Consider the following 22,670-nt stretch of genomic DNA (forward strand, 5'->3'; position numbering starts at 1 on the left):
TTCAGATGCTGCAGTGCAGATCTGCTAAGGCACTGAGCGCCTGTGACTCCGGCCCCACTCGCTGGAAATATGGGTGCACCGTCCCCTGGGAAAGCCAGGCCCCGGTGCAGCAGCAGGCGATGTGTATAACATAGATCTGGTGGCAGAACTGCCCACAGCCAAGTAACGAGGGCAGCCAGTCAGTCTGAGATGGGGCGGGGCTCAGCCAGGTTGGCCATGGAGGGGGCTGGGTGGCGATCTAAAGGTTATGGGGGGGGCATTTGTTGCAATATATTGCATGCCTGTCCGTGGCTCCAGGCAAGAGGAGGCTGTGCCTGTTTGTCGCATACCAATAGCTCCTTACTAGCTTGCTGTAGCCATTAAGGGAGGAGCGTATGCCACAGAAACCCGGAGTTGCAACCAGATGCAGTCAGACTAGACTGTGGCTGATTGAACTGCAGCGCTCCGACATACCGACTGCTGGCAGTGCTGAAATCGTGGGCCCAGACACCGCTCTCCTGGGATTGCTCTGGAGCTGCCCTCGGCATGTTTAAATCCCCGGCGGAGGCTCCAGACTGTTTGCTTATGGGAGCAGGGGAGGGTCTGGTTTCATTGGAAGCATCAGGGGACCGGGTGTTCCTGGGACATTGCTCTTACCCTGGTAACACATGGGATGAGCGGTCCCTTTCTCCTGGTCTCTCTTGCAGTGCTATATTGTTCCCTGTGTGCTGGGCCAGGCTCGCTTAGGGGTTTTGCTCCCTTTTTAATTGTGGGTTTTTTCAGTACTGCCCCTTCCAGACCGAAGGGCCTTTTCATCCTGCATCAGTAGCTTGAAGAGCCTTGAGTCTCGGGGGTGGTTTTTCATGCTGGCTGTTGGGCAGCCAGTTCCCCAGATTGCGACTGCGGCAGTTTGACGTTCGAGGATCTCACCTGAGTCTGAACAGGGAACCTGCCAGAGGGACGGCTCTTTGCAGAGTCGGTGACGGGGTGTGAAGAGCCAACAGCGTCTTGCTTCAGTGGATTTTCTCCCCCATCTTCCCCTTGTCATTGTTCCCCAGCTGCCCGTTTGGGGGTGCTGGAGGGGTAGGGGAGCCCTTAAAACCTGGGACCGTAAGACTTGCCCTGGTGGCTGAGGGGAGGTTTCGGCGGGTTTTGTTTTCCTAGTGTAGGTAAACTCCTCCACCTTGTGACTTTGGGAGCTGCTCAGCTGCTGCGCTGGGTTTCCCTGCCTGCATTTCGTTCTGCCTGCAGCCACGTGGTACTGTTTGCTAGCCGGAGCCGTGTAACTAAAACCAGGCCTGCGCATTGGGAGAGCCGCATGCCCAGTGCACCAGCAAAGCCATCTCGCTGCTGCAGTTAGGGATTTCCAGGTCCAGACAGCTGTTTGCACCCTCCCCCCTGCATACTGCTCCTGCGGGGGGGTGGTTCACCCCCGCTTGGCTACGTGGAGACTGCCTGGGCCTCTAACTCTTTCTCTCCCCACCCCCCCTTTAGCACACTAGTGTGGAGAGTGAAGCAAGCCTCCATTCTTCTGCTAGCACTTTTTCCACCTCCTCCAGCACAGTCTCGGCTGCCCCACCTGTGGTCAGCGTCTCCTCCAGTCTGAGCAGCGTCAGCAGCCTGGGCCTGAGCCTCGGCAGCAACTCCACCGTGACGGCCTCCACGCGCAGCTCTGTGGCCACAACATCAGGTGCTGGCGGGGGGGCGGGCGAGAAGCTGATCTGGTACGGGGGGGGCGGGGCGAGGAGCTGGTCTGGGGGGGGGGGGGGGCTGCCTGTGGTGGAGGAGGGCGAGAAGCTGATCTGATCAGTGTTTGTTTCACTGTGTCACTGTGTTTTCCTCCTTCAGGAAAAGCCCCTCCCAACCTCCCTCCTGGAGTTCCACCATTGTTGCCTAATCCGTACATCATGGCTCCAGGGCTCTTACATGCCTATCCGGTGAGTGGGGCTCCGGGGAGCCGGCTGCAGAGGTGCGGCATGCCAGTAGATCCTTCCTAGCTCTCTCTGTAGCTAGCAAGGAGGGACAGTGCATGCCAGAGGAATCAGAGTTGGTACCAGATGCAGTCAAGCAGACACCACCTGGTTGAACTTGCAACATAAAACTCTTACAAAAGCTAATCAGTGGGGCTCAGCTAGGTGGGAGGCCCCTGGGCTGTGAAAGGGCCCTTCGGGAGGGAGCAATGTTTGTGTGCAGGGGTAAGTGTCACTTGGTGGAGATGACTGCAGGGGTGTTCACTCTGTCAGCGTCGCTAACCTCCAGCAAGTAGGGCATGTACAGACCTCCCCACCTCCCCCACCCCCATGCAATGCAGAGTGAGGAGCCCTGGTTCCCAGCCTGGTCAGCCAGCAGCACCTATTGATCCAAGGTCCCTGGGAGCAGAGGTTTGGAGCAGTGCCAGCTCCTTGGGGGGGTTAACGTGCAAACAGCTGGAATGGGAAGTGGGCAGCAGTGGGGCACTAGGACTCACCACAGAGCTTTCTCCTTGTGGTAGAGAAGCAGGAGCCCTGGAGCACTGATTGCAGTGCCTGTACTGGGGAATGGTCCCAGGAGCTGGGGACCAGGGTGACAGACTGAACCAAAGAGCGTAGCCGAGGTGCTCAGCTTTTCCATACCGGCCACCGTTCTGTCTGGTGGTTGTGAGGTGCCCCTCTCGGTCAGGAGCAGACAAGCTTAGCTGTGTGTGTGTGTGTGTGTGTGTGTGTGTGTGTGTGTGTGTGTGTGTGTGTGTGAGAGAGAGAGAGAGAGAAACTAGAGAAGTGACACATTTGCGTATACAACTTCTGCAAACTACTTACAAGCAGGGATTGTCCCAGTGATATTTGATGAGCCCTAGAATCCCACGTGGCACCACATCGCACAGCAGCGAACTAGAGATCTTTGGTCAGGTCCCGTAGCATTTTCTCTTTCCAGTCACTCTGTCTCTTGTTGTCATGGGGGGGCTGGTCTTCATCCTTGGTCAGATAATTATATGGACATGGTCTGCCACGGCTACTTGGTAATGAGCTGCATGATTTGTGTACCTAACGCAATCTCCTGCTCCTTTCTTAGCCACAAGTGTATGGTTATGACGACTTGCAGATGCTTCAGACGAGATTCCCATTGGTGAGTACGTAAAATAAGATCTGGAAGGCGCTTCTCTAATCCTAGCAGCCGGCCTGCGTCTCTGGACCTAACCAGTGAATCCAGACAGGCATGCCAGGTTGTAAAGTATTGGTGAGAGACTAGCAAAATGGGATTCTGTATGTATACAGCTGTGGTGCTTTGTGTAGAGGTCAGTCTAATCAATTTGATCAGTTCAGCTCCTCCACGTGTTCTGGGGCACTTGGGAATCAGTAGCATTAATTATTGGGAGAGTAGGTTTATGAAGCCGAGTCCAAGCAAGCCGAGCTCTGCTCACTGTGAGCGGCGGATGGCGCTGGCTAGACTGACTTTCTCCAGAGATAGAGGGACTGCTTGCCCCGGGGATGTGGCACGTGTTCTGCAGAAGGGAAGTTATTCTTGTTCCCGTGGCTGTGATGCTGCAGGTACAGTCCTGGTCCTTTAAAGAGCATGCATACCAGTAGACCTTTTCTAGCTCTTCTAATGGCCAGACAGGGGGGATGGTAAATGCAAGAGCAAATCCGGAGTTGCTACCAGATGCGATCAGCCTACCATGTGACTGATCTGAACTGCATGACTCCAACACGCTGGGCTGTTGCAGCCTGGAAATCCTGTTTCTCCAAGAGGCCCACCTTTGTAACAGTATGTAGCTCATTGCGCTTTCTCCGTGTCTCTTTCAGGATTATTACAGCATCCCGTTCCCTACCCCCACCACCCCGCTGACTGGCAGAGACAGCAGCCTGAGCAGCAATCCGTATTCGGGTAGGAGAGAGGCCCTCGGCCCTCGTCTTTGGGGTGGCTGGGCTATAGTGTGAGCCCTGGGGCAGTGTGTTCTTCTGAAAGCAAAATCTCCATGTGCGTGAGGTGTGAACACTGCACCTGGAAGCAGCCAAGCAGGGGAGCTCTTAGATTCTGGATGCTCCACGTGGCAGGCTCTGCTGGAGCCCCTCCAGCTCAGCCTGGTGTGTCTCTCCCAACGAGTGTGTGGCATTTCCTGTGCTTTGCTCACCCTGCACTTAACCTGCCGTGCTAGGGAAGGACTCTGACATCAGCCATTTGTTTGAGAGCCGACTCGAACTCCTGCTGTTCGTTGTAGCTTCCTGTGCACTGCCCCACTGGGACTAGCACTGCGCGGTTCTATCCTCGGGAGTGTGCGGGTGGCTAGCGGAGCAGGCACTACCTGCGGCTTGCGGTGGTTATCCAGCGTAGTGGCTTTATTCTCTTTTGGTTCCTCTGACAATCCCGTTTCTGGTGTGACCATGTCTGGACACCTCATTGCAGTAAAATATCTAGAGGATCCATTGAGCAGGCCGATGAAGAGCTGCCTGTCTGGCTTGGCAAAGCAGTGTCTAAGCAGGGGAAGGTACAGGTGGCAGATACTTGGAGGGGGTAGAAACATAGGAGGGACAGGAACGCTGAGAGGTAACAGCATGAAATTCAGACTGAATAGCTAGAAAATCGGCTCTTTTTGGCCATGGAAGAGTGTCCCAAGGGAAGAGTCAGGTGGGGCATTTAAAATCTTGACTGGGCAATACACTAGCAAATGCGCCCTAGGGGCCAGTCCAGAGCTGGAATTAGGAGGGGCCACCTGGCCTAAAAGGGGCTTTCCGTCCCAACTCCAGCACTGAGGCCTGCAATTCGCTCCTTTAGCCGCTTGTCTTTGCTTTCCTGGGCATCACTTCTCCTGCTTCAGCCCGCTGAGCTCAGAATCCCAGCCCCAGGCTGATGGGCTGTCGCATGCATAATTTGCCAAGTTAGCACTGGAGCCATAATTAGCGTTTGTGGTTGTCCTGGAGCTGGCTCTCTGCAGAAGTCACTGCCTTACTGTGTGCACTCTGAATGGGGAGAGTGTTTGCAGGGAAGAGCAAGCAGGTGCTCTTAAAGAAATGCAAATCGAGGCTTCCCAGACCCCTCGGCCTGTGCCCAGTCTGCAGGGCCAGCTGCTGGCAGGAGCAGAGGAAGTGATATTTGCGAGTATTCTCTGCAGGTCATTGGGCCCCTGCAAGGTTCTGGTTCTCTGCCATGGCGTGGAGAGGACGGAGGTGTGAGCAGCACTGTAAAAAGAAACTATTCACATCTTCAGCTAGTCAATAGCTGACTCCCACGTTCAGTGAGATCCGAGCACCGGGCAGCTACTGGCTGACGGGGCAGGGCTCTTAGGATCTGTCTACACTGCACTTTAGACACCCGCAGCTGGCCTGGGCCAGCTAACTCAGGCTAAGGGGCCGTTGAACAGCGGTGAGATGCTTGGGCTGCAGCCTGAGGTCTGAGACCCTCCCACCTTGCAAGGGCCTAGAGCCCGGGCCGCAGTCCAAACGCCTACACTGCCGTTAAACAGCCCGTGAGCCCGCAGGCCCCCTGGCGTACACCTACCCTTGCAGCTTGGGATCGCTAGTGAGCTGCTGCTTTGTCCTGGGCCTGTTCCAAGCTTCGTTTGGAATTGCCATAAACTCCGGGACTCGACTTGCGAGATCCTGGCGCTCAGGCTGCGAGTGGGGCCTGTAGGAGTCTCCGACAAACCCCAGTGTGGGTGGGTCTCGCTCGCCCTGTGCGGGGCTTGGAGTGTGAAGGCCATAGGCTGCTATAAGGGCTTGAAGCACTTTGGCAGGACGCTACGTCGTGTAGTTTAGCCCCTGGGGAGCTGGTTACAGGAACCCCTCTCCCTTTGGGGTCTGCTTGCCAGTGGGTTGTGAGGGGCACAGAGGACAGGGGCTTTGGGGAAAGCAGTTGGTTTAGTAACCGTCCAGCCTTGCGTCCTGCGTGGCTGCTGTGTGCAGAGGGGTCCGAAATGAGTTCTCTCCGTGTACCAGGCCCCTCTGATTTAATGGCTTGGAATCCTCGAAGGATCATCTGGAGGTTGGGGCAGGGGCCTGCGTTGTGTTCCTGGCTCTGCAGCTGTCACTCTGTGAGCCTGGGCAAGCCAGCTCCCCTCCCTGAGCCTCGCGCAGCAGGGCTAAGGCTCACCTGTCCTCCACGGGGGGTTGAGGCCGGTTGTTGGCAAAGTTCTTTGAGATCCTTGTGAAAGGTGACAGTGCAAAGCAGTCGCTCACGTGTCTGTCGCTCAGCCCGGCGGCCTCGTTCCCACCTGTATCCCTCCCCGCTCCAGGTGACCTCACGAAGTTCGGCCGAGGCGACGCCTCCTCCCCTGCTCCAGCAACAACTCTGGCGCAGCCTCAGCAGAGCCAGACGCAGACGCACCATACCACGCAGCAGACGTTCCTGAACCCAGCTCTGCCTCCTGGCTACAGTTACACCAGTCTGCCATACTACACAGGGGTACCAGGGCTCCCCAGTACCTTCCAGTATGGGCCCGCCGTGTTCCCTGTGAGTGCTCCCCCTTCCCACGCCTCGGCGGGAGGGGCAGGGCGTAGGAGCCTGGCTGGCCCCGTGCTCACCGTCCTGGCCCCTTCCTTTCTCTAGGTCGCTCCTACCTCTTCCAAGCAGCATGGTGTGAATGTCAGCGTCAACGCATCAGCAACCCCTTTCCAGCAACCCAGTGGCTATGGCTCTCATGGATACAGCACCGGTAAGAGACATTCGGTGGCCAGTCAGTCGGTACGCCTGTAACATGTGGAGGGTTGTCAGGGGGTCACAGGAGAGGAACCGGGCGATTGTCCTGGGCTGGAACAGACTAGTCCACTGAGCCTGCCTGCTCTGGGCTGCTGGGCCGTCACAGATGATGCCTTTCGGCATTGGGTCTCTCCAGGCTGCTGTTGGAAACAAAGTGCTGCTGCAGTCTGGACAAACACCACTTTCAATCCCAGGCCGGGAGATCCATCAGAAATCATCCTTGTGTCGGACTGTGCCAAACGTCCTGGGACTGACTTCAAGAGCCCTGGAGCTGGAGTGGCCGCTTATCCAGGGGCGTTTACACCTCATGGAGTGGGCACCTGCTGGCTAATTGGAAGCAGTGCTGTGGAGTCCTGGGTTGAGGGGCGACGTCACTACCTCCGAGAGACAGCCCCCCACTCTGTAGGGAATTACGTGTTCCTAGATGTACAATTTTCTATTCAAACGACCCAGCTTACCAAACAATCCGGATTGCACTGTCTGACTGCCCTGGCCTCCTCATTGTGTATCACTCTGCCAGTCTCTGTTTCATCATCAGTGACTTTATATTTGTTTCCAGATCACTGATGAAAATGATGAACAGGGTCCGACTTAGTACCAATCCCACAGAAACACCCATTGACAACTACTGTTTGAGATGTCAGCCGGTTCTTAATCCATGTAACGTGTACCCCACGGGTATTGTATAGTGCCAGTTTTTCCATGAGAAAGTCGTGGGGCACTAAGTCAGACACCTTCCAAAAGTGTATTACATCTATGCATTTACCTTTATCACCCGAACTTGGAATCTCAAGGAAGTAAGGCTTGTTTGACAAGCCCTATTTTCTGTAAAACCAGGTTGACTGGCATTAATTATATTCCTGTCCTTGAATTCTTTTTATCAGTTGAATCCCGTATCAGCTTTTCCATTATTTTGTCTGTGATTGATGTCAGGGTGCTTGGCCTGTAGTTACCCAGGTCATCCTGCTTGTCTTTTCTTGTTTTAATGTTGGCACAATATTCGCATTCTCCCAGACGTCTGGAATTTCTCTAAGATTTCTGCCCCCGTGTTGACAGGCTGGGCTTTGTCTGACACCAGACAGTATGTGCTGTCTCCGCTGGGCTTTGACAAATGGCAGGTGTCTCTAGTGTTTGTGCCCAGCATCAGGGTGAGAAGGCCCAGCTGGTCTGTGTCCCCCACCATGACCTGTACATCAGAGTAATTCTTGCTGCTGCGCTGGCCCGGTGAGTCCGCTGATCCTGCCCTGGCCTTTCCAGTCTGTCCTTGGTGCACTGGAGATGGGAAACGCACAGGCCACTCTTCTTACTGCCAAGGTCAGCGCTTAAGGCCAGGGAACTTCTCAGCAGCCTGGAACCTAGATCCATTTCTGCCCCTAGGCCACTGTCATCTCTCTTCCCTCAAGTCCCTGAGCGACGGCACCTGTTGCTCTGTGTGCCGAAGTCTGGACCTGGCATGTAGTTTGCTGGGAAGTTGCGAGCTGAAATGAAATCTCCACCCATCTGGTGAAGGTGTGTGTGTGTGTGTGTGTGTGTGTGTGTGTGTGTGTGTGGGCTCGGTCCTCACGAACGTTGCCTACAAATCAGGGGCTTTAGCTAGCACTGGGCCCGGGTGTGCGTTAGACTCGCCCCAGTCCTAATGAGTGTGGTGTACTAAGGGGCTACCCTGCCCTTTCTGTGCCTTGTAGGGGTGGGAATGTGCTTTGCCCCTGCTGTCTCCAGAATGCTATGGCCAGAGCCCTCTTGCTCTCAGCCCCACCTCCGTGGTTGCAAAGCCCTGGCTAGTTCAGGAGATGGGGAAATGTTCCATCCCCTTCGTTGTGGCATCCAGGATATCCTGGAAATGTTGGGCTAGAAGGGACTTCAAGAGGTAATCAGGTCCCGCCCCTGAGCTGAAGCAGGCCCAAGTAAACTTAGACCAGCCCTGACTGCTGTTCGACCAACCTGTTCTTAAACCTCCTCCCTCGGACGCTTATGACAGAGCTTAACTCCCCTGAGAGCTAGGAAGTTTTTCCTGATCTCACCTACATCTCCCTTGCTGCAGATTGAGCCGTTACTTCTTATCCTACCTCCCGTGGCCGTGGAGAGCAATTGATCATTGTCCTCCTTGTAACCTCCCTTCATGTATTCAAAGACTATCCGGTTCTTAATCACTCCACTCTGTCGTTGGCTCTCAAGACTGAACCTGCCCAGTTTAACCTTTCCTCCTAGGTCCGGTTTTCTAAACCTTCCATCATTTTTGTTGCTCTCCTCTGGACACTCTCTAATTCTTCCACATCTTTCCTGAACCAGCCCCCAGAACGTGCTGAGTAGAGCTGGGACAGTGACCTCCCGTGTCTTACGTGCGACACTCCTGTTCTCACTCTGGGTGTATGAGCAGCCTTTTTTCCACCTGCATCCACTCGAGCCCCCAGGTTCTTTTCAGCAGTACTACCACCTAGCCAGTTATTCCCCACTTTTAGCTGTGCATTGAATTTTTTCCTTCCTAAGTGAAGGACTTTGCACTGTCTTTATTTAATTTCACCTTGTTGATTTCAGACCAACTCTCCAATTTGTCATGGTCGTTCTGCATTCCAGTCGTCTCCTCCATCGTGCTCGCAGCCCCTCCCAGCTTGGTGTCATCTGCACGCTTGATAAACACGCTCTCCACTGCGTTATCCAAGTCATTAATGAAAATATTGACTAGTATCAGTCCCAGGCCTGTCCCCTGCAGGACCCCACTAGATACACCCTCCCAATCTGACAGCAAACTGCTGATAACGCCTTTGAGTTCAGTCTTCCAACCAGTTCTGCACCCACCTTATAATAATTTTATCTAGACCACATTTCTCGTCGGAGACCCAAAGAAACTGCTTTGGCAGCGAATTGTTCTGTTCTGGGAGCCAAGAGCTGCCTGTCACCCTTTCCTGATTGTCTCCTCCTTGACGGATCTTCCCAGAACCAGATCGAAGTCCACTCCAGTCAGGATCCTTGCAGCAGGAGTTCTTCCTCTTGTCTGAACAGCTTTGCTAATTCTGCAGAGCCACGCTCCCTGAACGTGGGGCTCGGTGCCATCGGAGCTGTTCCCTGTACCAGCATTAGCAAGGTGCCAAATGGCTCCACGCAGGAGGGCTGGGATGTGGACTGAATGCTGGTGTTGGGCCATCTCCTCAGCACACCCCTTAGTAGTGCTAAGGCTGCCCGGCGACCGTGCGTAAGCTCTGCGGGCATGCCCCTGCGGCGCGTTCAGCGGTCTCGGGAGCACACACCAGTGGAACCGGAGAGATGAGGAAATGACAGCTGTTAGAAATGGGTGGCTGCGGATGGCCAAGGTCAAAACCCCTCTGGGGACCGTTGTCTAGAAGGACAGAGCTGTCGTGCCCTTCGTAGGAGCCCTGCCCCTGCCGGGTGCTGTCTGGCACCTCGCACAAAGCAGAGGATTTCTTCTCCTGGTATAATCGGGTTGAGGTGGGGGGTGAGAGCGGGGTGGGGTGTCTGAGGCCAGGGCATTCAAGCCGGGAATGTGACAGATTCTCCACTCCTGAGAAGGGGCTTCCTCCTGCCGGGCGGGGGCTCTCTCCAAACCCCACCTGAAGGGGGGTGACTCTCCAGCGGCTACATTCGGTGCTGTGGCTCCTTCCTGCCCAGGAGTGGCACTGGTTCCCCTGGTAACCCCAGGGTGCCCACCCCCTGCCCTGCCTGACGCTGCCTTTTGGATTCCTCCCTCCACAGGTGTATCCGTGACATCCAGTAACACGGGAGTGCCAGACATCTCGGGCTCCGTCTACTCCAAGACCCAGGTTGGTGTCTCGTCCATGGTCTCTGGGCAGATAGTAGCTGGGGGGGGGGGCGCTCCGGGGGAACACGTGCCAGGCTTTGTGGGGACTGCTGGCCTGTCTGGGTGTCTGCACTGCAGCTGGGAGCGTGCCTCTCGGGCCAGTTAGACGCGCTCACTAGCTTGGCTCAAGCTAGTGCATTTCAAACCGCTGTGGACACGGCCAAAGCCTCTGCCGTTGTTGCGACGTCCACGCTGGACTGAGAAGCACGCGCCCAGCTGCAGTGTAGACGTGCCCCCTCATACAGGGGGCTCTGTGGGGCGATTGTCTCTCCTCGCGAAGGAGATCTGGCCGGGCGGGATTTGAGAGAGCGGCCGGGGGCTGGGAAACGTCTCCCCTCTGAAGCAGGCAGGGTGAAGGAGCCTCACCCTGCACCTGCCCACGCCGCGGCCACTGGTGCTGGGGAGACACGGGGATTTGCCAGCGTCGATCTCCCCGGCGCCCCTCACCCCCATGGTGTCTCCTCGGCAGCAGTCCTTCGAGAAGCAGGGATTTCACACTGGAACCCCGGCAGCCTCGTTCAACTTGCCTTCAGCACTAGGCAGCGGCGGCCCCCTCAACCCTGCGACAGCCGCAGCGTACCCACCGGCGCCGTTCATGCACATCCTCACCCCGCATCAGCAGCCCCACTCGCAGATCCTCCACCACCATCTGCAGCAGGACGGCCAGGTAAGCAGCCCCCTAGCCCCCTGCCGGGTTATTTCCTAGGGCGCTCTCTCGCTCCCCTGGCCCCCCCCTTCCCTTCTCATGCCCCACAGCGGACACATGCAGACACGCGGTGACATGCACACGCTCGTTCACGCCCGCACATACACGGCCTGTGAGAGGAAGAGGTGAGGAAGGCCCGGGGTGCACTCAGCTGGGGGGTACTCAGCGCCACCCCATTGCTGCTGGGCCGTACCAGGTACGTTCAGCCATTGCCCCTCCCCCCGGGAACATACCTGGTACGTCCTGACCTCCCCGTTCCTTGGAATGGCGGCTCCGCAGGCCAGCAGTGGAGGGGTTAATTGCCACCCCCACGATCCCGCCGTAGCTGTCAGGTCTAACCGTGGATTTCTATTGTCATAGTTTGTCCCTTTATTTTACATATCCTGGTACTGCAACAGCTTCCATATTTGCAGATGATACTGTGCTGCCAACGCCAGCAGGAGGACCAGGTAATGAACCTCTCTGAATGATAATGCCTTGCCCCCTCCCCACCCCCGCCCCTAGGCCCCTCAGCCCCCGACTAGCCCTTCATACGCTCCCGTACCACCCTGCCAGGCGAGGAGGGAGGCCCTCAGTCAGTAAGTGCACACACACTCACACCCGCGGCACACACACATGCCCATGCTCACCCCCGCCCACCCCCACCCCCCAGTTCCCTGAGCCCCAGCCCTGGCGGAGCCCTCCAGCTGCTGCTGCGTGGTGGTATTGGAAGCATTCCTGGTCTGGAGGAAGATGCGCGGAGTGGCTCATGTGGAAGGGGAAGGCGGGGGGTCCCAGCTGGGTCGGGGGCTATGGGCTGGTGTCAGCCTGCTGAAAAGCAGGGCTGAGAGAGCCACTGGGCTTGGGGCGCGGTGCGGGCGGCTGGGCCGTCTCTCTGGGCTAGAGCCGCAGCAGTTTGGCACCATGGCTGCCTTGTGCAGCAGAGCGACGCTGCGGCCTAGAGCTCACCTGGCACGGTGAGGATGGGGCAGGTCACCTGGAACTGGTCTCGCAGGTCTGCAGCTCGTGCTGTTAAGCGCTGGTGCGGGACTCCTGGGTTTGAGGGCAAGGCACGTCCAGAGCAGGCCGGGCTCAGGACCCCGGGGATTCTTAGGGCTTCCAGCTCCCCCCAGTAACCCTCTGCTTCCCCTCCACCCCCCCTCAGAGCGGCACCGGACAGCGCAGCCAGGGCACCTCCATCCCCCAGAAATCCCAGGCCAACAAGTCCACCTACAACAGCTACAACTGGGGCGCCAACTGAGGCTGCAGCGGCCCTGCGCACCTCGCCACTCGCTTCTGGAAGAGAAACGTACCGAAAACGACAACAAAGGAACCCGGGGAGGAGAGAGCGCCCCCTATCCCCCGGCACAGCGCCAGCAGCCCCCGGGGCAGGCCGGCCGCTTGGCTCTGCATTGTGTCTGTTTTCAGCCACCTTTCCTGTTGTATGTAATATAGAATTTGTATTTTCTCTCTCTCTTTCTCTCTCTCTCTGCGTTCAGACTCTGAACCGTTTGCCGTAGGGGCCTTTTTTGGTTTTTACTCCTTTCTCTCTCTCCCCCCTTCTCCCCACGTCCTGCTGCCCCCTGACCCCGCTGGACCCAAAGGAGTGGAAAGCTGCAAGCCCACCTACAGCAAACCCCCTTTAATATTAGGAATAAGAACAGTAATTGATATGAACAGCATTGTCCGATGAATTAGTTGAAGTGTTTTTTGTACTGTGTTCTAAATTTAATGGATAAATGTGTCTTGTATATAAAAACGAAAACCCCACGCCGTCCTGGAGTCCTCATTTCCTCCGCACACTCCATCGCTCCCGCAAGCCCAGGAGGGTATGTGGAGGGAAACCCCTCTTTCTTTTCAGTTCTCCATCTGCCCCCTTCCCCACAGTGGGCCCCAGGCCAGGCCCTTGCCCTCCCCCCTTGCACGCTGTAAGTATATTCTGCTTTTGGGTTTTTTTGGTCTTTTTTTCTATGCAGTCCAGATCTTGTATTTTTCAGTTGGAACTGGTCACTTCAAATGAAGCCCCCGCGCGGGTTATTTACTAAAAGAGAATAAAGATCACAAAGTGATGTGTGTATTTTTTAATCCCTACCTTCTGAGCCTTGGTCAGGATGTTTGGCCCTGGGCCCTGGAGCAGGTCACAGGTGCTGGCGAGGGAAAGCAGCGGGCCGGGCCCTGCCCCAGTATACTGATGGGTAGTGGAGGAGGCCAGGCCCGCTCCGTCTCTGGGCCTGCCTGCCCCCTTTTTGTTTACACCGATGTCTCAACAGCTGCTGGCCCTCCCCTCGGTGGTCCCCAGGCATCTTTGCCCTTTCCAGGGCCCAGGTGCAGGCATGTTCTGCCCAAGACCAAGTGGAAGTGGTCACTGGCTGCGGGCGGTGACCCAACGGAACTGCGCTCTCATTAGGAGCTCCTTGCTTAGGCCCCAGCCCGAGGCTGCGTGTCTCCTGCATGCCAGGGCCAGGAGGGCTGGCCTGGTCCCTCCTTCCTGCCCCCCCCCCGTCTAAGAATCCCCCAGGGCCATTCCCACACGTGCCTCTCCTGCCGGGGATGGTGCAGGAGTCTCCTGGGCAGGGGCTGCCACCCAGTGGTGAGTAATAGACTAGCTCCTGTTGCCTTCCCTGCATGGGGAGGATGGGGGCTGGCTACGGTGCTGCAGAGCACACACCTGCGCTGGGGTTCAAAGGGCTGGGAGGGTCTCAGCTGCACGGAGCCAGCTGGCAGCTGCCCCCCCTCCTAGCCCCTCCCCAGTCCCAGCCTCGCCCCAGAGCACACGTCCTCCCCCTCAGTTTTCTCCAAGAGCTGCTGGCTTTTTGGGGTCCGGCCTCTCAGCGACCCGCAATCCTCCTCTCTGAGTGGGACGCAGGAGGGGTGGGTGGGTTGTAGCCCCATGGGAGGAGCTGTCTCAGGGTTGGTAAATTGACCAGGCAATTGGTTGATCACACCTTGGTTCATAATGAAACATACTCGAGACCAGATCGCTGACATCAGCCAGGTTTTTTGCTAAAGTCAATCACGTAGTGCAGGAAAATGTTCCCGGGAAGCCGTTCTGTGCAGTGTGGCTCAGGGGAAGCTACGCGCTTCCCCTGGGAGCAGTCGTAGGCTGATGTGACAAGTTCCAGAACTCTACCTGCCCCAACGGCCGACCCATCCATTTGTTCCGTTTCCTTAACTTCTGGCTCTGTCCCTGCCTTCTCTTTGGCCTGGATACTCGCGTTCCAGGTACTGCTCCGGTCCCCCGCTTGTACCAGGGCAGAACGTTGCTCTTTGCACCTTTGACAAGTTTCCTGTCGTCAGCTTTGCCAAGTGCTCTGGGCTTCGCAGCCCTTTGGGTCCTGGAATGGTTAGAAATCCCTAGGCCCCATGTAGCGCCCTGGCGATGCATGCTGGCGTACGTGGTGTGAATAACACAGATTGACGTGATCTATGTGAGCCTGGCACATAGTGATCAACCCGCTGGGGGCAGGAGCTGCCCCTTCCCCAGTCAGGGGGTGCGAGGGCGTGCCGGCAGGGCCCTGCCCCGGGCCAGAGCTGCGTGTGGCGGGGGCTAGGGACATCCAGGCTGGCCCGTGGTTCCTCGAGGGGAGTGGCTCCTGTCTTGTCCCCAGTTGGGGCTGTGCAGGGCCCCTCAGCAGTGGGATCCCATAGGCTCCAAGCTGCGCCCCAGGGGGCAGTTAACCCTTACTAGGGCTCTCTGGGCCAGGGGTTAATGGGGGTGAAGAGCGGTGCTCAGGGCGGCTGTTCCTGCAGCAGCAGGACTGTGCAACGAGGGGCGGGGGGCAGACAGGGAGTGGGGGGGGGGGCTGTGGCCCTGACACCTCATTGTCTGACAGCCCCTTTACCGCAGCTCGGCTGCACCAAGAGGCTGCAGACACCTCCCCGCGCAGCAGCCCCATGGCGGGCTCTGTCGAGAAGGGAAGCGGTGGTGGCTTGTCCCTAGGCCCAGCGGAAGCAGGCGGGCAGGAAGTCGCCCCTGCACCTGGCTGAGCTGCCCGCAGAGAGCCGGGGCGGGGGGGGTGGGGGAGGGCTGCCTTTCTAACCCAGAGGATGCTCGGCTCCCCACGTGCACAGCAACGGCCGAGCAAGAGCCTCTTCCGGCTCCGGGCCGCCTGGCGGTGCCCCAGTCGGGGAGGGTACAGCGCCAGCTGCCTGCCCCCCCAGGGCTGGGGCTCTTCTGCAGGGTAAGGCCAGGTCAGACCTGCTGGGGGTGGGGGGCAGAGACTGACAGAGACCCCCTACCCCTTCTGCCAGTGGTATTGAGGGGAGGGCAGATCCCATGTGCCAGTTGGTGCCTTCCTCATTGCAGGGTTTATCGCGTGTACCCTGGGCAGCTGCTCAGGAGGTTGGGGGATGGGGACAGACGTGGGGGGAGGTTACCTGGCCCCTCAGCGGTGTGTTTTGGGGGAGGTGCCGGGGGGGGCAGCAGAAGGCCAAGGCTGTACCCGCTCTGCCCCCCTGTAATCACAGGCCCTGGGAGCTGGGTGCTGCATGGCAGGGACAGAAGGCCCAGCCTGTCTTCACCCTGTCCTCATGGCCGTGTGTCTGCTCTAACCCTGCGCTGCCCACAGCACCGGGGAGAGGGGAGGTGCTGCCTCTGGAGCGATAGGGAGCGGGGAGACACCTGGATGAACCCCAAAGTGCCGCCTCCTGGCTACTTGTGATGGAAGGTGCCTGGCACTTCTCTGGACCCATGTCCTGGCCAAATGCCCGCTTGGGCAGCTCCCCTCCCCATCCCTTGGTTCCCCGGCAGCTGGGGTGGGTGCATCCCTGCCCTCAATAGCTGGCTTCAACAGGCCCATTTAAGACACATTGCCCAGCTCACCATCAGACAGTTCAACCCAAACCTCCGGCCTCTCGCTGCTCCCCGAGAGGAGCAAGGAACAAACTCAGCTGCCCTCTGCACACAGCCGGCTAGGTCCAGCGCCCGGCTGAAGGCAAACAGGCCACGGGCTCTTGGGGTCCCATGTGCGGGTAGAAATGCAGCAGGGTCTGGGCTGCGGGGTCTGGGCAGCCAACGCCCATGGCATCTGGGTGGCTGGTGCCCATCAGGCCGTGGGGGTCCAGGCTGCAAACTTGTAGCAGAATAAAACCCCTGTTTTATTGATTTTTGTAAATCTCATTTCAAATCTGCTGCTGCTGTTTGTTTTTTTGCAAAATGTTTTTTTCCCTCTAACAAAACCTGGCTCTGGGTGCTGACGACCCCCCACCACCCCGTTCTCCCTGTTCTCCAGCTGACGTGTTGCATCCTAGAGGTGGCTGACGCCATCCCTGGCTAGTTTGTAAAGTGCTTCTGGGTGCAGGATTCAACTGGTCTGGCTCGAGTCCTGCTCACCCAGCGGCGGGCGCTGCCTGCCCTCTCCCAGAGCCTCATCGCTCTCACGGGCAACCAAATCCCAAAGACACTGGAGTTTGCTCGGTCCCGGCCCCATCCAGAACACGAGACAGCCGGGGCCATGCCTGCCCCTGGTTAAATGGCTCCCTCCCACGCCAGGGCAGGTTCTGTCTAGATGGCACCTTAAATAACTCGGTGGCTCCAAAGGGCCCGGTAACAACACGCTTGGGGGCGTGAGACTCCGGTGGGGGAGTGCCCAGGCCAGGCCCTGTCGCACGGAGACCGAGCAGGATCCAGGGAATCAACCCCTCTTTGGCCTCTGCTTCCAACAGGTCCAGGAGGGACGCAGCAGCCCAGGGCACCTCCTCAGTGGCTGTCCCGGTGCAGGCGGGCGAGGCTGGGAGACTCCGTCACTCTGGGAAGAAGCCCAGCGCACGGGGGAGCATCCCCCGAGGATGGACATGCCGGGATTGGCTGGGGGAAGCTGACGGATCCAGTGGGACCAGCTACGAGGGATCCAGTGGGATCAGCTGGGGATCCCCCAGCCGCCCCGTGGGACATGGACTCGTAGTTCCCTCACCCGCTGCTGGGAATGGAGCCAGACGCTGCCCAGCCCCCCTGCCCGGGTTCTGGCCAACCACGGCCTAGGAGCTGGGCCACCACCGCCAGGCCTTGGCGAGCTGGGAGCTGGGACGTCCCGCGGGGGCCGGGGCCCTCCCCGCTTTTCCGAGTGAGGCCCCTGCAGGAGTCGTCGGCCCAGAGGGCACTTGGCCTCCCGAGCCTCAGCCTGCAGGAGCGGATCAGGTTCTTCCAGAAGAGCTCGGCCGCAAGCGAGGAACCCGGCCCCCGGGCCCCCCAGCCCCCCAGCCCCAGGGCCCGGGGGATGGGGGGCCAGGAGCCGAGGCCCAGTGGAAGGGACTGGCCGCCCCGCAGGAGTGAGGAGGGAGTCCCGTCCAGCAGGGGCCCAGCCCTGCGCCCCAGCAGCTCCGGGCCCCCTGCCCAGAGGGAGCGGATGGAGCCAGATGGGGAGACACGGCCTCCCCCCGGCGGGGGCAGGGGCCCCAGCGTGGGGCCAGGCTGCTCCGTCAGGGAGCAGGTTCGCTCCTTCGAGCTGCGCTTCGGGGCGAGCCAGGCTCCCTGTGCGGCTGCTGCCCCCCGGGGCAGGGGCAGGCTGACGGGGGCCCCAGCAGCCGGGCCCCAGCAAAGCCGGGTAGCCTGGGGCAGGGAGCAGGAGCCACGGCCCCCCGGGAAAGGGCAACGACTCTCAGCCCTGCCAGCCAGGCTGTGCCTGCCCCAGCCGGAGCCACCGGCCCCTGGGCAGCCCCAGGGTGGCAGGAGGGCAGGAGCCGGAGCCCCGGGGCTGCCCCAGCCCCCCACAGACGCCGGCAGACCCAAGGCGGCCCAGGGGGAAGGTCCAGCTGGTGAGGGGCTGCCAGGGGTCAGGCCTGCTGGGGGGCCATTCCAGAGCCACCTGCCCAGGCGCAGCCCCCTGACATCCTCCCCGCTCCCCACAGAGGGCAGGGCCCCAGAGCTGTCCCCGGCCCTGCCCCCCGCCCCCTGGGGCCTGGGGGAGTCCGACGGGGACGACTCTGACTCCACAGAGTCCTCACTCACCGCCCCCAGTGAGCAGAGCCAGCCCGACGGCCGGAGCTTCGCCCTCAGGTGGGTAGCCGGGCTGGAGCCGGCCCCGGGGTCTCCCTGTCTCCCCATCAAGCAGTCTTGCCTGCCAGCCGGGGCCTGGGGAGCTCTCGCCCCCTTTCTCTATGCCGGGGGGCCTGGCACCCTGCCGGCACCAAAGCCAGGGTAACCCAGGGTGGCTGGATGTGCGAACGTGGCACTGAGAGCCCAGTGCCAGCCACCCTTGGCAGAGCCGGGCAGAGGCCAGGAGCTGAGCGGGAGGGGCAGGGAGCAGGGCTCTGCTGGGATGGGTGAGGGCCTTTGGGGGGCAGCTGGGGTTGGTGCACGGTCCCTGAACCCTAGGGAGATGGGGCAGTGCTGGAGGGTGGGGTGGGTGCTGGGGAGTGGGGGACGGGTCCTGGGGGGAGTGCTGGGGGGTAGGCGTGGGTGCTGGGGGGCAGTGCCGGGGGGTGGGGGACGGGTGCTGGGGGCAGGGTTGGTGGGGGCAGGCGTGGGTGCTGGCGGCAGGGTTGGGGGCAGTGTTGAGAGGTGGGGGCAGGTGTGGGTGCTGGGGGATGCTGGGGGCAGTGTTGGAGGATGAGGGATGGGGGCAGGGTTGGGTGGGAGCAGGTGGGGGTGCTGGGGGCAGTATTGGGGGATGGGGGCAGGTGGGGGTGCTGGGGGCAGTGCTGGGGGACAGGCGTGGGTGCTGGGGGGCAGGGTTGGTGAGGGCAGGTGGTGGTGCTAGGGAGTGCTGGGGGCAGTGATGGGGGATGGGGGGCAGTGCTGGGAGCAGGTGGGGGTGCTGGGGCACCATGGGGGGCGGGCGCCTGGCCGTGATAGGGTTTCTCCTGCCCCCAGCATGGCCGAGCTGAGGGAGTTTGGCCTGGACGAGGGACACTCGGCGTCACTGAACTCCAGCCTGTCCGGCCTGTCCATGGTGTCCCTGATCCCAGCCCAAGACCTGGAGCAGCTGCTGGAGGAGGTGAAGGGCCTGGGAGAGGAGAGCCAGCAGGTATGTGCTGCCCGAGGGCACCGTCTGCCTGTCTGTCCCCTCACCCTGTGCAGGGACCTGTCCTGGCTGGGCCCCGGGCTGCAGGCACGATTGAGCCGGGTTGGGTGGGGTCACAGTGAGAGGCTTGGGCCGGGGTTCCCCGTCGGGCCGGGGCTCTGGGGTTCCCCGTCGGGCCAGTCGGGGGCAGGGGAGTTAAAGCTGATCCTTCCTGAGGCCTGGGTCCAGCTGCTGGAGGACACAGGCAATGGCTGCAGCTGGTGGGGGCACGTTCCCAGGCCCGGGCGCAGACCGGGATGGAGGGGAGCCTTGCCCCCCCGGGCTCTGCAGAGGCCCCAGCCCCTGACTCGCCTCTCTCCCAGCAGCACCTCCAGGAGATCCAGGTGGTCGTGCTGCACAAGGACGAGGGGGCCGGGCTGGGCTTCAGCCTCGCAGGGGGGAGCGACCAGCACAAGAGGGTGACGGTGAGTGCCGGGATCCCCCAGGGAGCAGCGGGGAGAGGGGAGCCTGGGACCGGCAGGGCCAGCGGGATGAGAGTGGAAGGTGGGCCTTGACTCTAGGGGCTAATGCTTCAGCCCCCTGCCATGATTCCCTGCAGATCCACCGCGTCTTTGCCAGCGGCCTGGCCGCCCAGGAGGGCACCATCCAGCCAGGGGATGAGGTTCTCTCCATCAACGGGCACTCGCTGACGGGCTGCAGCCACGTGGAGGCGCTGCGAACGCTGCACCGGGCCCGGACCGCCCGGCAGGCCATTGTGGTGCTGCGGAAGGGGGGAGTGGATGGGCTCCCCAACGTTTCCCTCCCAGCGCCGGGCCCACAGCCTCCTCCATCCGCACCAGGTGAGTGTGGCCAGACAAGGCCCTGATCTGAACAGGGAGGGGCTGGCGTCTGACAGCTCCATCTGTCTGTCCCCCCACAGACACCATGGTGAGGCCCCTGCAGGTGGTGAAAGACGCCAACGGACTCAGATTCAGCCTGGACGGGGGACGGGGGTCGCTGCAGGGGGACAGGCCACTGACCGTCAAGAAGATCTTCCAGGGTGAGAGACCGGGGGGGCAGTGTAGGGGGCAGACAGGGCTGCCCGGCCAGGGTGGGCAGCAACTGAACCAAGCCCCCTTCAGAGGCCTCTGTGTGAAGCAGGTCTGGGGGGCTCTGGCCAGTGACGGCATTAGAGACCCCAGTGGCCGACCATGGAGACCGAGGGCATAGGGGGATCGGAGCTCGCCCGGTGCTCCCTGCGCTGCCCCTGCTCCCTGAGCAGCGACCTCCTGTCGGCGGGCTGCGGAGCTGGCAGAGCTGGAGAGGGAGGGAGACAGTGGCGGGGGGTCGCGCTCTGCACAGGAGCAGCTCCCAGCCCATGGCTGCCCTGTGGGTCCCAGTGACAGTGTCATCAGGGAGGCCTGGCTTTACCCTCCCAGCAGCCCCGTCGGGGGAGAGTCCCCCATTGCAAGCGGAGAAATCCCCCCGCCCCCTGGGCTCTCCCTCCAGCTGTCCCTCTCCCCATGGTCCCTGGGGCTGCTTCATCACCCTGGCTGCATGTGGCCCCAGCAGCCCCTCGATCCAGGTCCCCCGGTGTCTCCTGCAGGGGGCCCCAAGGACCTGCTGCAGCCTGGGGACGAGGTGCTCCAGATCGAGGAGAGGAGCCTGCAGGGGCTGATGCGGCTCGAGGCCTGGCAGCTCATCAGGGCCCTGCCCGTGGGACCCGTCCAGCTCCTCGTGCGAAAGAAGGCAAAGCCCTGACCGCCGTGAGACCTGCACCCAAACTGGACTTAGCCCCCGTCAGCGCCGGCGTCTCCAGATGGCTGGGCAGACACATGCCTCCCGCAGCGCCAGCACAGAGATGGGTTTCTCTGCGGGGGCCTTGTTTCCTGGGCCTCAGTTTCCCTCTCCATACAATGGGGAACATAATCCTGCCTTGGTCTGGCCTGTTTATATCGTGAGCACTTCAGGGCAGGGACAGTCCCCGTGTGACTGGGCTGCGCCTGGCCTAATGGGCCCTGGGTTTGGTGGGGATCTGGCCCCCCTCCCCGGCCCGAGCCCAGTCCCCCCCCCCGCCCCGGCCCCCCCCCCCCCCCCGCCGCCCCCCCCCCCCCCGGCTGGCCCGCCCCCCCCCCCCCCCGGGCTCGGCCCCCCAGTCCTTGGCCAGAGCCCGGACCCTCCCTCCTGGGCTTGGGCCCCCCATCGTCCCCCGGCCTGAACCTGACACCCCCCTCACTGCCCCTTCCTGTACCCAGCCCCCCTTCCCCCACCGGGCCCGAGCCCAACACCCCCATCCATCCCTAGGGCTGGGATCGCAGGGGCAGCGGGTCAGGAATGAGGGGCACCCGCAGCGGGGTGGGAGCCTACACAGCGCTCAGCAAGACCCTTATTGGCCGAGCAGGGGAACAGTGAGACGCCAGGCCCGGTTCGGGGGAGGAGGGTGCTGCCTTTACCAAGCTGTCCTGCCCCAGGCTCATAACGGGGCTTCTCTCTGTATGTGTCCCAGCCCCCTGCGTAGGTGGGGGTGCTCCGGGCACCAGGCCAGCCCCAAGGTGCTGTGGGGGTCACAAGGGGCTCAGGGCCCCAGCCTGGCAGCTGGTGCTGAGCTGGCACGAGGGGCCCCGATCTCTGGGGGGCGGGGGGGCCGGGCCCGGCGCGAGGGGCCCCGATCTCTGTGGGGCGGGGGCCGGCGCGAGGGGCCCCGATCTCTCTGGGGCCGGGCCCGGTGCGAGGGGCCCCGATCTCTGTGGGGCGGGGGCCGGTGCGAGGGGCCCCGATCTCTCTGGGGCGGGGGGGACATGGCGGGGGTGGGGGAGGGGTGAAAAGTAAACACATAAAAGGCAGAACAAGGGGATGTGTGTTTGTTACAAGTAAGGTGACCAGATGTCCCAATTTCATAGGGACAGTCCCGATTTTTGGGTCTTTTTCTTATATAGGCTCCTATTACCCCCCACCCTCATCCCGATTTTTCACATTTGCTGTCTGGTCGCCCTAGTTACAAGTTGTTACTTTTATTGTTTATGCTAATTTCCGAAGGGCGGGGCGGGAATCCCGCGTGTCCCGGTCTGACCCTCCCCCTGCGACCCAAACACAACAACGGGAGAGAAAAAAACCCCACAACGTTTTACGACTCTTGCGTGATTTGCTTTACGGCGGCACAGGCTGCCTCGGTTTACGGCAGAAGGGAGAGCTAGAGCGAGACTCACGACAGTGGCCTTGTTTTTCGGTGGCGAGACGGACATAGCAGGACGACGTGGGAGGTTTCGCTTTACGGCAGCGCGCAGCGCGCCCGAGGATTGTGGGAAATCGCCAGGGCGTTGGGCTGGTGTCGCTTTACGGCGGCGCGGCACCAATCGGGCCGGGCTTGACGTGCGAAGGGGGAAGTCGCGGCAGCGGCCGCGCTTTGCGGTACCGGCGGCGGCGCGACAGAGGGGCCGTCTGGCTTTACGGCAGTAGCGGGATGAGCCTTTACGAGCTGTTCCGGGGGTTCCTCGGCTTCCCCCGGGGCCGCAGGTTCGAGACGCGGAGCCGCCCGGACCAGCAACCCCCCCCCCCCCCCCCCCCCCCCCCCCCCCCCCCCCCC

At 60.8% G+C, this 22,670-nt stretch overlaps 3 protein-coding genes and 1 non-coding gene across 20 annotated transcripts in view; all 4 read left to right on the top strand.

The window, feature by feature from the left end:
- UBAP2L (ubiquitin associated protein 2 like) overlaps positions 1 to 12,917 on the top strand; it is a 43,203-nt gene extending 30,286 nt beyond the window's left edge. For 9 of the 16 annotated variants that reach the window (XM_024207407.2, XM_024207416.2, XM_024207412.2 and 6 more), the window contains 10 exons: positions 1,474 to 1,669; positions 1,828 to 1,916; positions 3,028 to 3,081; positions 3,759 to 3,840; positions 6,185 to 6,402; positions 6,499 to 6,604; positions 10,357 to 10,424; positions 10,932 to 11,129; positions 11,555 to 11,617; positions 12,313 to 12,917. In XM_024207407.2, coding sequence (XP_024063175.2) covers positions 1,474 to 1,669; positions 1,828 to 1,916; positions 3,028 to 3,081; positions 3,759 to 3,840; positions 6,185 to 6,402; positions 6,499 to 6,604; positions 10,357 to 10,424; positions 10,932 to 11,129; positions 11,555 to 11,617; positions 12,313 to 12,408 — 1,170 coding nt within the window. In that variant the 3' untranslated portion in view covers positions 12,409 to 12,917. The remainder of the gene's footprint in view (positions 1 to 1,473; positions 1,670 to 1,827; positions 1,917 to 3,027; positions 3,082 to 3,758; positions 3,841 to 6,184; positions 6,403 to 6,498; positions 6,605 to 10,356; positions 10,425 to 10,931; positions 11,130 to 11,554; positions 11,618 to 12,312) is intronic. The other 7 variants (XM_024207415.2, XM_024207420.2, XM_024207422.2 and 4 more) reach the window with 3 other exon arrangements.
- LOC112111832 lies at positions 3,529 to 3,666 on the top strand. Its single transcript, XR_002908524.1, has one exon. It is a non-coding gene; the product is annotated as a small nucleolar RNA SNORA58 (small nucleolar RNA).
- A 6,041-nt stretch (positions 12,918 to 18,958) lies between the features above and the next one.
- On the top strand, positions 18,959 to 20,848 carry LOC113407794 (pro-interleukin-16-like). The gene is made up of 5 exons (XM_026658080.1): positions 18,959 to 19,111; positions 19,474 to 19,572; positions 19,707 to 19,947; positions 20,028 to 20,147; positions 20,694 to 20,848. Exons 1-5 carry the CDS (start codon positions 18,959 to 18,961, stop codon positions 20,846 to 20,848), a joined length of 768 nt encoding a protein of 255 aa, XP_026513865.1.
- Positions 20,849 to 22,509: 1,661 nt separating this feature from the next.
- Positions 22,510 to 22,670, top strand: part of HAX1 (HCLS1 associated protein X-1) — a 3,780-nt gene continuing 3,619 nt past the window's right edge. For both annotated transcript variants that reach the window (XM_026658115.2, XM_026658116.2), the window contains exon 1: positions 22,510 to 22,600. In XM_026658115.2, the coding sequence (XP_026513900.1) occupies positions 22,548 to 22,600 (53 nt within the window). In that variant the 5' untranslated portion in view covers positions 22,510 to 22,547. The remainder of the gene's footprint in view (positions 22,601 to 22,670) is intronic.

Source organism: Terrapene carolina, unplaced genomic scaffold (assembly GCF_002925995.2).
Source record: "Terrapene carolina triunguis isolate 2854851 unplaced genomic scaffold, T_m_triunguis-2.0 Scaffold397, whole genome shotgun sequence".
In the NCBI taxonomy this organism is placed as follows: domain Eukaryota; kingdom Metazoa; phylum Chordata; order Testudines; family Emydidae; genus Terrapene; species Terrapene triunguis.